We start from the raw sequence: 14,238 nt of genomic DNA on the forward strand, positions 1-14,238 counted from the left end.
GCAACAAGAAAAACCCAAATTTGGCTTATATAGGAATGTCAAAATAAGGGAGAAATGCTTATAGCTATTGCAGTTCTTGGTTCTCACCTGATCGTGTGGTCATAGCTATTATTTTATAACTGCCTTTTCAACTTCTCATTCCATATCCTTTTGTTCTCAGCAAGCACCTCACCTGGTCATGGGGCCTTGCCTGGTGGGATATGCCTTAGCAGTTTGCTTGTAATGAGTTTTTGTAGTTTTCCATTAACTCTAATCAGAGGACATGGGAATACCAAAAGACAGCCTAGAGGATCCCCTCCATTCCAGACACACTTCTTTCCTCTGCAGTGTCATAGCAATCCAGTTCCCTTGAATGGTCAGGATCACTCCCCCCAGCCAGTCCAGTAACCCCCTTCTTTGCCTGTTGATTTCCTGTTGTGAGGAATGCAAACTGGCCAAGTGATAGTCAACTCCAGTTAAATGGAACCGTTGCTTTTCCTCCTGGTAGAAGAGTTCTTCCTCGCTAACTGAGACCTCTAGACCAGCAGAGTCCAAAGTTTCAGGGATGGGAAGCAAACATTTCACTAGTGGCAGTGGGAAGAGCAGTATTCACTGTTTGGATAGGTAAGCACACTTATCTGCCTTCCACTTGGTCTTTCCTACCATAATAGTCCTTACTCTTGGGTCAGGAGACCTACGTGTGAACTCAGCCAGTTGCTGAATATACCTGTTCTAATTATGCCTGCTGGAACTGGGGAAGTAACCACAGAGTAGGTTGGAGGACCTCCTAACCCACTGTATGATGCACCCAAGCAAAACTGCATTGATCGTCGGCTTTGCTTGTCCAGTCCCTACTCTGACTGGTGGATCTAGTTCTCCAGGAATTATCAGTTTAGAGTTGATGTCTGGTAATTTCTAAGAAGTTATTTTCCTTTTCCCAGTACACAATTACCTTGATAAGTTTCTCTGGAGAAGGATAGTGGAAAGATTTACCACATAAATTTTTAGCTGTGTAGGAGAGTCCTTTTTCAAAGGGCCCCAACTTCCACTTTATACAAGGGACTCTAGGTCTATAAACTGGCCATTTCTGGGAACTGGTTGAAGGACTATGTCTCCGTTGTGGTGATTCAAATCAGGCTTGTGTTTACCAGAATCAGGCCTTTGTATTCTGCCTGTACAGATCAAGTCGTCTGTTTCCATTTCAGACATCACGATCAGCTAGCTACTGCTGAAGATCTCTGTGGATCAGACTGTTCTACTCTATTGCCGGGTATGGCAGCCACATCTACGTTTCCTCTGGTCTTGAACTGAATTCCCAGCATTTAGCCCCCATGTCTTAGAATCCATCATTCTCGTTGATTCAGGTAGTCTAGTTCAAAAGCAGTACTTCCCATGGTCATTCCTGGCTTACAGAGAAGAGCCACTCCAGCCCTCCCAACTTTCTGATATTCATCTTTGGGACTAGCTAAGTAAATTATTAGAGCCACTCCTGGCCACTATATTTAGCACACTAAATCTAGAATTAATTTCTTTCTTTTTTTTTTTTTAAATTTTGTTGTTGGACTATGTCCTGTCTTTTTAAAAAATAATTCTATTTATTTATTTTTGGCTGCGTTGGGTCTTCATTGCTGCCTGGGCTTTCTCTAGTTGTGGCGAGCAGGGTCTACTCTTCATTGTGGTACGCGGGCTTCTCATTGCTGTGGCTTCTAGCTCTAGGCGTGCGGGCTTCAGTAATTGTGGCACACGGGCTCAGTAGTTGTGGCTTGCGGGCTCTAGAGCACAGGCTCAGTAGTTGTGTAGCATGGGCTTAGTTGCTCTGTGGCCTGTGGGATCTTCCCGGACCAGGTCTCGAACCCGTGTCCTCTGCATTGGAAGGCGGATTCTTAACCACTGCACCAACAGGGAAGTCCCTAAATCCAGAATTTCTTACTGAGTCCACACCAGTAAATTTGGCTTCATTCAATATTGTATGCTGTCCACCTTGATTTAGTAGCCTTAGGACCTGTTCCCATGTATACTCTCTAGTTTCTGGTGATGGATATTGGCAAATGCAACTCTTTTGGTGTGTGTCATATTTTCTCACAGTTCACATTTTTATACCTCATCCTCTGGGGCCTCGTGGGTCTTGTAGCACTGGAAGGTGGTGGGGGCAGATCCTTCGAGTGATTAACGTGCTCTTGCAGGGCATCTACCTCAGGAAAGACCGTAACAGGCAGGAGGTGGCTGTTTCAGAAAGGGGGGGGGGGCAAAAAAGACTTGGCAGAATTAGTGGCTCAAGGTCCCCTGCTTCGTTGGAATCTGCCCATATGTTCCCATCCCGATTTCAGGGTCTCACTCCTTCCAAATCAATGTCCTAACTTTAACAGAAGAGTCCCTGCGAGGTTGGGAATTCAGTTTGTATCATAATGCAGCCACCTGCAGAATTTAAACTTGTTTGTATTCAGTAATCTCTGGAGATAAGGGTTTTGTTTAGGACAGTCATAGAAACTTTGAGGTCCCTTTATGGACACCCTGCATTTCTCTCATCAAGTGCTCCAGCATACTCGCAAGCAACCAACCGACCCCATTATTCTTACAAAAATGTTCTGTGACAGCAAACACTTGGTCACCCAGAGCATTGCCTTCTCTAGGTACTTAATTACTGGTATCTATAGATGATAATTTAACTTTGTCTACTGCATGCTGTGGAATACCATTATCGCTTCTACTACAGCAAAGAGGGGTCATTAATACCCTTAAATCTAATCAGATCAGAGACTCAATTCCAGGTGGCCCAGAAGCGATTCAGAGAACCCATTAAGGTTCTGTTCCTCTGGGACAACATTTGGCATTGGTCAGGTTCCATCAGAGAAGCTGAATCATTATGAGTGATATAAGGGATTTATGCCAGGGATTAGTCTCTACGTGATCATGGGAACTGGTGAAGAAGTCCGTTGCTGGTCTGGAAGTCACAAGAGCCAGCAGCAGGGTCAGGAGGATGGATGTGGCATGTGGGAGGATAAGGAAGAGCTGAAATGCACTAGGACCAAGTAGAACCTGTGTGTCATTGGGACTCATGTGATGTGTCACTGTCCCCAAGGCTCTGACCTCCAGGACGCTGGTGCCCTGCGGAAGAGCTGGTGCACTTGCCGCAGAAAGTTGCATTTGAACCCAGCCAAGGATTCAAAGAAGCTGAAGAAGCTGTGGGTAAACCTGCCCCTGCTTCTGCCCCCTGTCAGCAAGGTGAGCCAGCGGATCAGCGACAGACAACGGGAGTGAGCTGCAGCAACACCTGACCTTATGCCAGCCTCCTGACTGTAAACCTGGCTGCTGTTTCATTCCTACAGATTTCCCTGGTGGCCAGCCCTAACCAAGAATCGTGCAGGCAGTTGGTAGAATACAAAGCCACCGGAGCATCCTATTTTAAATCATAACTCTAAGATTTCATCTCATGAAAGGGCATTAAGGCTGGACACTGACTGGGAATTCCCTGGCAGTCTGGTGGTTAGGACTCTGTGCTTTCACTGCCGAGGGCCAGGGTTCAATCCCTAGTCAGGGAAATAAGATCCCACGAGCCATGCAGCATGGCCAAGAAAACAAACAAACAAAAAAAACAAAACAAAAACTGGACACTGATTAATGCAGGCAGATGTTTTAGAAAACACCAATCTATAAAATTTTTCTAGCTTCCACTGATGTGATATCAAAAGAAATCTCACTTTGACTTTAATATTTGGACTGATTAGAGTCATGTTAAGGCTTCTTTATAAGTTAGCATGCTGGCCTTGTAATGCCAATTGCAGTAGCATGCTTGATTTCTCTTTACTGTTACATCATTGTATTTATAATCACCGACTCCTTACAATGTCACAGTATGAACCCAAATATGAATGTTTTTGTAAAATGATAGCTAAGTAGTTAGGGTATGACTTTTAAATAATTTCCTCTTGCTTCAAAGTCTGGTCACTTTACTGAAATGATTTAGGAGATGGTTGGACCACTGCCCTACAACATAACAAAAAAAATTATTATTGATGAAATGCTTAACTGTGTGCCAGGTACTGTGTTAAGAACTTTCAATATGCTATCTCATTTAATTTGTTATAGCAGTTCTATGAAAGCTAGGTATTAATATTATCCCCATTTTACAGATAGGGAAATTGAGGCTCAGTTAAGTAGAAGGTACTTAGCCTGAGGTCACTCAGCCAGTAAGAGGAAGACCTAAGATTTAACTCGGGTCTGTGTGGCTCCAAAACACATGCTCTTAACCACTCTGCTATATTACGATAAGTATATAATTTTGATGGTGAGGAATACGTAAAAATCAATAATAAGGAAACCTAAAGTTGTGATTAACTCTGTCTGGTCATTATATCTTTTTTCCTCCCTCGTAGCTCTAAGTGAGGAACTGGATTCTATAACCAGTGAGCTACATGCGGTAGACATTCAAATTCAAGAACTTCTGGAAAGGCAACAGGAGCTTATTCAGAAAAAAAATGTCCTAACAAAGAGACTAAAGCAGTGTTTAGAGAATTCTGATGCTGGCGAGAGCAGCGAATGTGATTCATCACCTGCCTCTTGGAATAAAGAAGGTTTGCTCTTTTTTTGTTGTTTTTCTTTTTATCTTTGCCAGTTTTGTTTCTTCTCAGTTCTATGAACTAGAATTAAATCATTGTGCCTGGGTCAGTGCTTTCTAGTAGCTTAAGAGTTGAAACTAGCCATTCCTTAAGTGGCAGGGGAACTTGGAAGCAGACCATTCTTTACCCATGTTCTTTTTAAATGAAGCCTTTATTATTCACAATGTATTATTTTGTCCAAATATGGTTTTAGCAACATTAATCGGTGCTTAGAAAAATAAGATATTTATTTAACTCAGTTTTCTAGGTTTTAACTAGAAAAAATTAAACAATTGAGAAAAAAATTCAAACTCGTTGAAGGGCAGTGCATTCTCCTGCCCTAGTGAACAAACCTTTCTTGATTCAGGGTCTTGCCAAGCATCTTGTTTATCATTAATCGTGGAAAACTATAACTCTTGAAAGAATTGAATGCTTTTGTGGGCCTTTTTTTCCAGTGTTCATTTTTAAACAAGATATTTACACCAAAAATTTCAGGTAATCGTTAACTTTGTTCATGATAGTTGAGTTTTCTATGATGCTATGAATTTCCTGATGGGCATGCAGACTGTTTTTCAAATACCTGACCAAACACCTTTCTCCTCTGTAAGTTATTTATCACCGGCAAATGTTGTCATTTTTTTCTGATGTACTTTTTCTTATGATATATCATTAAGTAAGATTTTGCTTAGCATCGGGAATTAAACAGATCTCAAAATTATTATTATAAAAGTTAAATTGTCCATAGTATTAAAAGTCTTATATATTGATCTGATTCTTCTCTATTATAAAACCAGCCATTCACATTTGTGTCTCATTCATAATACTGAATAGTTCTAATCTATCTGGTTTGTTTTTCTCTTTCTAGATTTTCCATGGTCTGGTAAAGTTAAAGATGTTCTGCAAAATGTCTTTAAACTGCAGAAGTTCAGGTCACTTCAGCTGGAAACGATTAATGTAACAATGTCTGGAAAGGAGGTATTTCTCGTTATGCCTACAGGTGGGGGAAAGAGCTTATGCTACCAGTTACCAGCGTTATGTTCAGATGGTGGGTATTAATCAACATTAATTTAACATGAAGAAACATTGTTTCTCTGAATATATCTTTAAGTCTTTAAAAAAAATGTCTAGCCCTATATTTGCCAAAATCAAGTGCATTTTTGTTTGATTTATCTCTCCACTAATACACATTTAAAGGATTCACCTAGAGAGGGAATGTTAAAGACTGAGAGTAGGGCTTCCCTGGTGGCACAGTGGTTGAGAGTCCGCCTGCCGATGCAGGGTACACGGGTTCGTGCCCCGGTCCAGGAAGATCCCACATGCCGCGGAGCGGCTGGGCCCGTGAGCCATGGCCGCTGAGCCTGTGTGTCCGGAGCCTGTGCTCCACAACGGGAGAGGACACAATAGTGAGAGGCCCGCGTACCGCAAAAAAAAAAAAAAAAAAAAAGACTGAGAGTAATTCATTCTTTTATCTGGTTCCTGAAACATCATTAAAGAACATGTTGTAGGAGAAAAAGCCCTAGAAAAGGAGTCAGTAGGCCTGGAGTCGAGCCCCAGGTCTTTGTGGAGTGTCTGCTGTGGTGTTAGGCCCTGGAGATACTGGAGTCAGCAGATGTACGTGGTCCTCGTTTTCACAGAGCTCAGTGGCCAGCAGTGCTTCCTCAAACTTTAACGTGCATAAAAATCAGCTGGTAATCTGATCAACATGCAGATTCTAGTTTAGTGTGAGACCCAAGAGCTTGCATTTCTGACAGGCTCTCAGATGACACTGATGCTGCTGTTTGGGGACTACCAGGGGTATAGAGCAGGGTCAGCAGACTTTTCCTCGAAGAACCAGTCAGTAAATGGGAGAGGCTCTGCGGTCCGTGAGGTCTGTGCCGACTGCTCAGCTGCCAGTGTAGCAGGAAAGCAGCCACAGACGATAGGTAAAGGGATGGCTGTGGCTGTTTTCCAGGAAAACCTTATTTACAAAAACAAGCAATCGGCCCTTAGTTCGTTGACCCCTGGTCTAGAGAATACAGCTTAATTGCAAGCAATTGCTTTAAGGGTTTTGTGATAAAGGTTTTAATAGGGAATTAAGTCAGTGCAAAGATCTGGTCTAGGGGCTGTTAGGGAAGGCCTGAGGAAGTGGCTTTTTTTTTATTTTAATATTTTTTTAATTGAAGTATAGTTGATTTACAGTGTTGTGTTTCAGGTGTACAGCAAAGTGATTCAATTATACATATATATGTATATATATTTTTTCAGATTCCTTTCCCTTATAGGTTACTACAAAATATTCAGTAGAGTCTCCTGTGCTCTACAGCAGGTCCCTGTTGGTTATCTGTTTTATATATAGTAGTGTGTATATGTTAATCCCAAACTCCTAATTTATCCCTCCCTTACCCTTTCCCCTTTGGTAACTATAAGTTTGTTTTCTGTGTCTATGGGTCTGTTTCTGTTTTGTAAATAAGTTCATTTGTATCTCTTTTTTTTTTTTTTTTTTAAGATTCCACATATAAGTGATATATGATATTTGTCTTTCTCTGTCTGGCTAACTTCACTTAGTATGATAATCTCTAGGTCCATCCATGTTGCTGCAAATGGCATTATTTCATTCTTTTTTATGGCCGAGTAATATTCCATAGTGTGTTTTTGTGTGTGTGTGTGTGTGTGTGTGTGTGTGCACCTAAAAGTGAGAGAACATGCTTGGTGTGGGGTATTCAATAACCTGGAATCATTTTAGTGTGGCAGGCAGTGAAGGCCAAGACATGTGGAAAGAATCTTTAAAGATATTTTTAAAACTTTTCCTTAGATGAGTGGAAAGCTATTGAAGGGTCTTAAACAGGTAAGAGACTTGTCAGATTTGTCGTTTAGAAGGATAATTCCAGCAGATGGAGGAATTCCAGAAATATTTAGGAGGTAGGTTCAGTAGGACTTGGTATTCATTGGATACAGGACTAGGAGAAGAGATAGTCTAGCTGCCCAGATTTGAGGCTGGGACAGATGGTGAAGTTGTTCACTGAAACAGGGTACATTGGAGAAAGAACTTATTTGGGAATGGAGAGGGAAGGTGATGAATTTAATGTGGGGCCTGTTGAATTTATGATGCCTGCAAGATATCCAGGTAGTATTGTCCTCTGAGTAGGAGGATGTTTGAGTGGAAAGCTTGGGTTCGAGAGACCTGAGGTTGCTGGGTTGGAGGCTGTTAGTATGCAGATGGCTATTGAAGTGAATTATATCATCCAGGACAGCGTGAGAAGAGAAGGGCGCCCAGAACAGAAACCAGAACACCAAGAGTTTAGGGACAGACAGAGACAGAGGGCCTTACAGAGAAGCAAAGTGTAGGAGGGTAGTCAGGAGAGTATGGGGTTATCAGAAGCCTGGAGAAGGGAGTATTTCAAGCAGGGAGTAGTTAATAGTGCTGACTGTTGGCAAAGGTCAAATAAAATAAGGACATGGAAGTTCCAGTGGACTTAGTGACGAGGGACTCAAATATGACCTTGGCTAGAGCAGCTTCAGTAAAATGGTTGGGTGGAAACCAAAGAGCAATTGTTTGGGAGTGAGTAGGAGTGAGGAAGTGGAACCAGTGAAAGGGACACTCCTGGGAAAGAATTGCTATGCAGGGAAAAAGACAGGGGGCCCTGAATTAGGTGTTCAGGGTTTCTTCAAATTTGAGAGAGACTTGACCGTGTTTAAATGTAATGAGGGACTTCCCTGGTGGTCCAGTGGTTAAGACTCCGCACTTCCACTGCAGGGGGCACGGGTTTGATCTGCGGTCGGGGAACTAAGATCCTACATGCCATATAGGGTGGCCAAAAAATAAAATAAAGTAAGATAAAATAAGATAAGATGATAAGATAAAATAAAATACTAATGAGAAGGTGCCAGTAATGAGGGAGAAAGGGAAAATACAGGAGAGAGGACTAATTGAGAGGGTAAAATCCTTGATAAGGTCGTAATCTTGAGCATATTTTTTAAACTGGTCTGCTTTCTGCCCTAGGTTCTTTTAAGGAACAAACTACAGAAACGTAAGAACTTGGGATTTTAACAATGTAGAATAGCTTTTGTAGCTGCTGCAAACAATTTCAGTTCTCAGAGAAAGGGGATATATTACGATAACTTGAGTCAGTCAATAAAACCGTTCACTGATTTCTGATCCGACTAAATTAATCTGGTGCAGTAAGTGAATGGATACTTATGTAACTATCATTCTAGATGATACAAGTTGCTATGTTTTCTTTGGAAAGCTAACTGGATAGTATTTGACTTGATTTCTATCATTTTACTGAGATTACCAATACCAAATGTTAAAAATGATAGTACATTCCAAATGATAACATCTATCTATATTTCTATAAGACTGATAGGGTGAGAGATGTCTGTTTATCTTATATCTGCTTAGTTGGCTTATTGTTTATTCGTATCTACCTCCTTTATTAATGAGGGTAAGAAATAGGTGGTATATTGCTAAGGCTGCATTGAAAATCAGTCCGAATTGATGGGCAGGGCCGCAAGTTACAGTAAAGAAGGTAAACTCATTCTGGTGGTGATATAAAATTTAAAGTAGATTTCTTTCTCTTTTAGGTTTTACACTCGTGATTTGCCCATTGATCTCCCTTATGGAAGACCAATTAATGGTTTTGAAACAATTAGAAATTTCAGCTACCATGTTAAATGCTTCTAGTTCTAAGGTATGCGTGTGTGGCTTTTATTGTATTTTATTTTTAATTTACACTCGTCATTGAAATAGGAACATTAGATTCAATTGAGTTGCTTATAAAATTAAAAAACTGATAACTGTTTACATTGGAGTCGAAAATTACTGCTCATAGGTCAGTTCTAGCCCACTGCCTATTGTGTGTGGTCCGTGAATTAAGATTAGTTTTTATATTTTTAATTGGTTAAAAAAATCAAAAGAAGAATAGTATGTTGTGAAGTGTGAAAGTTACATGAAATTCAGATTTCAGTGGCCATAAATAATGTTCTGTTGGAACAGAATCACGCTGGTTCTTTTATGTGTAGTCTGTGACTGTTTTCCCGCTGTAACGGCAGAGTTGAGTAGCTGTGATGGACCACAACACCTAATATTTTCTATCTGGCACTTTACAGGAAATATTTGCTGACTGTTTTATAGTGTCCATTCTAAAATAGTGAGCAAGAATTTCTTATTATGCAATATAATTAAATAGAAAAAATGAATTAGTAACAAGGTACCCAACCCCTGTGGAATTTCTTCTGTTTGGGAATGGACTCTCTTACCTTTATCTGTAGAATAAAGCATTTCCAAGGTGTTTGTTTTTTAAAAAGCATATTATTGAAAATTTTAAAAATATACAAAAGTAGAGAGAATAGTATAAAAACTGCCATGTATCATTAAGTACCTTTAACAGTTATCAGCATATGACCAATTTTTTTCGTCTATATATCCCCAATTTCCCCTCCTGCCCACCCTTGGTTTATTTATTTGAGATAAGTCCCAGACATCATATCATTTCAATTGTAGCTTCTTCTTCAGTGTGTATCTCTAACATTTTAAAAAGGTAACTGCAGTGCCATTATCACATCTAAAAAATTTAGTATTAGTTCTTTAAAACCATCATATAAAAAGATTCAGATTTCTGTCTCATCAAATGTTGTTGTTATTTTTTTTAATCATGGTCCAGATAAGGTTCATGCATTATGTTGTATTGGTTGATATATCCATAGGTTTCCCTTATTTCTTGTTTGTTTCCCACGCAAATTATTGTTTAGGTTGTTTTTTTTGTTTGTTTTTTTGTCCTATACTTTCCTATATTTTGTCTCTTCCTGACTGTATTCTTGTGATGTTGTTTCACTTGTTTCTTTTAGTTAGATCTAAAAGCTTGACTGTATTTGGGCTTTCTTTTCTTTTCTTTTTTTTGGCAAGAGTATACTTTCCCCTGGTATCACTCAGGAGGTATATAAAACCCAGTTATATTTTTGTGACATTAGCTTGATCAGTGGGTTCAGCTTATGTCTGCCTGCTCTATAATTATCAAGTTCTCTATCACCTTTTCATCTAATGGTTTTTAGCAGCCACCGATGATTATTGCCTATCCTAGAGCATTATTTAATTAGGGGGTTACAAGATGGTGATTTCTAATTCTCACTTTTTCTTATATTAGCTAGACTTTTTCTGTAAAAAAGAACTTTTTCCTTATTAACTCTGCATATTGAAAGTTCTTTCCCTTTCTTTACCAATTTTCAGAAAGAGTTGGTTTTCCAGCATTCTCCGAAGGTGGTCAATAAGTTCTTTTTTTTTTTTTCCCAAGTATCATTGTAAATTTACGGATTTTTAACATGTTTGATGTCTTTGATCCATAGTTATTATTCTTTTTTTATGGTGAAATAGTCCCATCTTTGAGTAGTGAGAGTCTTATCTAAGGTGGCTCCTAAATGTAGCTCATAGCTTTTGAGTCTTTGCTTTCTTTTATAAGATATTCTGTGCTCATTTTGTATATTTCCTCCCAGCCCTAAAGTCAGCTGTGTCTTCAGGAAGCCCTGGTTCTCCTAGTCTTTCCCATATAATTTTGTTTTATTTAAACTCTTGTGTCATTATAACTGCTTTCTCATTCACCAAAATGAATCTGTGGAGAACACTGCCTTCTCATATTGCACTTCTTTAAAACTGAAAAAGAGAGTAATAATAATGGAAAGTACAGTTGACCTTTAAACAACGTGAGGGTTGGGGGCCCCTAACTGTACACACAGTCAGAAATCTGTGGGTGACTTATAGTCAGCTCTCCTCATTTCAGGGATTCAACCAACTGCAGATCGCAGTACTGTAGTATTTACTATTGAAAAAAATCTGCATATAAATGGACCCATGCAATTCAAATTTGAGTTGTTCCAGGGTCCACTGTAGTTAGAAAGGTGTGATAATTACAAGTTCAGGCCATGTCACTACTGCTTGAAGAGTTGCTGAGGAAATAGCCTTATGTTTGCTCCTCTAATATTTCTGGGACATTTAGGACCAGCTGAAATATTTAATACACTTTGGCCATTTCTTAACAAAACTAGGAATATCTCGAGTTAACAAACTGCTTTTCTGGGATGATTGAAAGTATTTTGACTTTCTATCACATTCACCACTTCTTTTGGTCCTAATTAGGTTAGAGGGAGAAAATACAACATCCACTGTTCTAAATATTATAGAAAATAACAACAACATTAAGAACCTAATAGCTGTTAGTTCTTAAGATTTATTCTTATTACATATGTCAGCGGTCCCTGACCTTTTTGGCACCAGGGACCAGTTTTTTGGAAGACAGTTTTTCCACGGATGGGGGTTGGGGGTGGTGGTGGTTTCAGGATGACTCAAGTGCATTACATTTATTGTGCACTTTATTTCTATTATTATTACATTGTAATATATAATGAACTAATTATACAGCTCACCATAGTGCTGACAGGAGGTGAGCTCAGGCAGTGATGTGAGCGACGGGGAGCGGCTGTAAATACAGGTGAAGCTTTGCTCACTCGCCGCTCATCTGCTGTGCAGCCCGGTTCCTAACAGGCCACGGACAGGCAGTGTTCTGTGGCCCGGGGGTTGGGGACCCCGATATATATAATATATAAATATATGTATTTCATATTATAAAAATTTAATGAATAAGATACTTCATAAAACCTAAATAGATTATGAGTAGATTTGATAACATCATTAAAATAGCTAGTTCACACATGCATGAAATGATTTCAAATATAATGTTAAAAATTAATAAAACCCACCTTTATCACCATACCTATCGCATGGAGCTTACATTTTGGCATTTATTGTGAAAAATTTAGCATTATGCCTTTATGGAGTAAATGCTTATTGGAGTGTCTTCACATTCATTTTTTTGTTCTCTTTTTTGTCAAATGAGATTATTCTTTTATCAGCAGTCTGGATGTAAGTAAGTAACTGAAATGCTGTTTGCACAGCTGCCATGAAGTTTAGTACTGGGACATTACTTTGATTTTAATGAAGTAAACATCTGTTGCTAAAAAAGCCCCAAGGCTGTTGCTTCTGAGTAATGAATGTCTTCATTTACCACTGAGTATTGCAGTCTGCTAGCTTAGCTCTGCTATCATTGTGTCTGTGTTTCCTTTCAACAGGAGCATGTGAAATGGGTTCATGCTGAAATGGTAAATAAAAACTCCAAGCTAAAGCTAATTTATGTGACTCCAGAGAAAATTGCAAAAAGCAAAATGTTTATGTCAAGACTAGAAAAAGCCTATGAAGCAAGGAGATTTACCCGAATTGCTGTAGACGAAGTTCATTGCTGTAGTCAATGGGGACATGATTTCAGACCTGGTATGTATGTTGTATCTAGAAAACCCCTTGATGCTAGGGACTCTTTTCTTACTCAGCTTTACATGATGGAAATCCCTGCTTCCATTAAAATTATCTTCTTAGGTAGTTATTACTCATTTTTTCTTGCCTTACTATAAGGGGAGTCAAGAGGCAGAATCTTTGATCTCTTTACCCTTCACCCCCATGGTAGTGTTTATTAGTCTAATTGCCTTTATCTTTTGAAATGTGTGCTTATTAGCAAATATTATACCTTGCCATCTTTAGCCATAAAGGCTTACTGACCTCCAGATTCTCCTTCACATCTGTTGAGGAATTTGCATCTGCTTCAGATTTGTCTCTTTTAGTCATCATTCTGGGTGTCTTTAGCACCCACTTCAGGATCTACACCCAACTAACTCCTCAGTGTTAATAGTTCTATGGTATATTTTCGTAACTTTATTCTTTGCTTCTCCAACAGAATCCTACAGTCATAGCCTGAATCAGATTACTCAGACATGTTCTGTGCAAAAAAATCTGAAAATTAATTAAATTGTTTGGGGTTTTTTGCTATTGAGTTGTATGAGCTCTTTATATATTTTGTATATTAACTAACCTCTTATCAGGTATATGATTTGCAAATATTTTCTCCCATTCCATAGGTTGCCTTTCATTATGTTAATGGTTTCCTTTACTATACAGAAGCTTTTTAATTTGAGGCAACCCCACTTGTTTTTTTGTGTGTGAGTTTTTTTGCTTTTGTTGCTATTGCTTTTGGCCTCAGATTCAAAAAATCGTTGCCAAGACTGATGTCAAGGAGCTTATCTCATATGTTTTCATCTAGGAGTTTTATGGTTCCAGATATTACGTTTGAGTCTTTAATTCATCTTGAGTTGACTTTTGTATGTGGTGTAAGATAAGGGTCCACTTTCTTTTGCATGTGGCTGTCCAGTGTTCCCAACACCATTTATTGAAGAAACCATCATTTCCCCATTATATGTTCTTGGCTCCTTTGTAGTAACTTTATTGACTTTATATGCGTGGGTTTATTTCTGGGCTCTCTATTCTGTCCCGTTACTTTAGCTATAGCTTTTATTTGTATGTTCTTATACTTTTATTACTGTAGCTTTGAAACATAGTTTGAAATCAGGAAGCGTAATACCTCTGGCTTTGTTCTTTCTCAGGATTGCTTTGGCTATTTGGGGTCTTTGTGGTCCATACAAACTTTAGGGTGGTTTTTCCTATTTCTGTGAAAAACCATTGGACTTTTGATAGGAATTGCACTGAATCTGTAGATTGCGCTGGGTCATTTGGACATTTAAACAATATTAATTTTTCCAGTTCATGAGCACAGAGTATCTTTCCATTTGTTTGTGTCTTCTTCAGTTTCAT

The 14,238-nt window shown here is 39.1% G+C and overlaps 1 protein-coding gene across 3 annotated transcripts in view; it reads left to right on the plus strand.

Annotated features, from left to right (window-relative positions):
• The window catches only part of RECQL (RecQ like helicase), a 43,856-nt gene that overhangs the window by 5,721 nt on the left and 23,897 nt on the right, over nt 1-14,238 (plus strand). For all 3 annotated transcript variants that reach the window (XM_079936417.1, XM_079936416.1, XM_079936415.1), the window contains exons 3-6: nt 4,353-4,550; nt 5,440-5,619; nt 9,138-9,244; nt 12,672-12,870. In XM_079936417.1, the coding sequence (XP_079792543.1) occupies nt 4,353-4,550; nt 5,440-5,619; nt 9,138-9,244; nt 12,672-12,870 (684 nt within the window). The remainder of the gene's footprint in view (nt 1-4,352; nt 4,551-5,439; nt 5,620-9,137; nt 9,245-12,671; nt 12,871-14,238) is intronic.

Source organism: Stenella coeruleoalba, assembly GCF_951394435.1.
Source record: "Stenella coeruleoalba genome assembly, chromosome: 11".
In the NCBI taxonomy this organism is placed as follows: domain Eukaryota; kingdom Metazoa; phylum Chordata; class Mammalia; order Artiodactyla; family Delphinidae; genus Stenella; species Stenella coeruleoalba.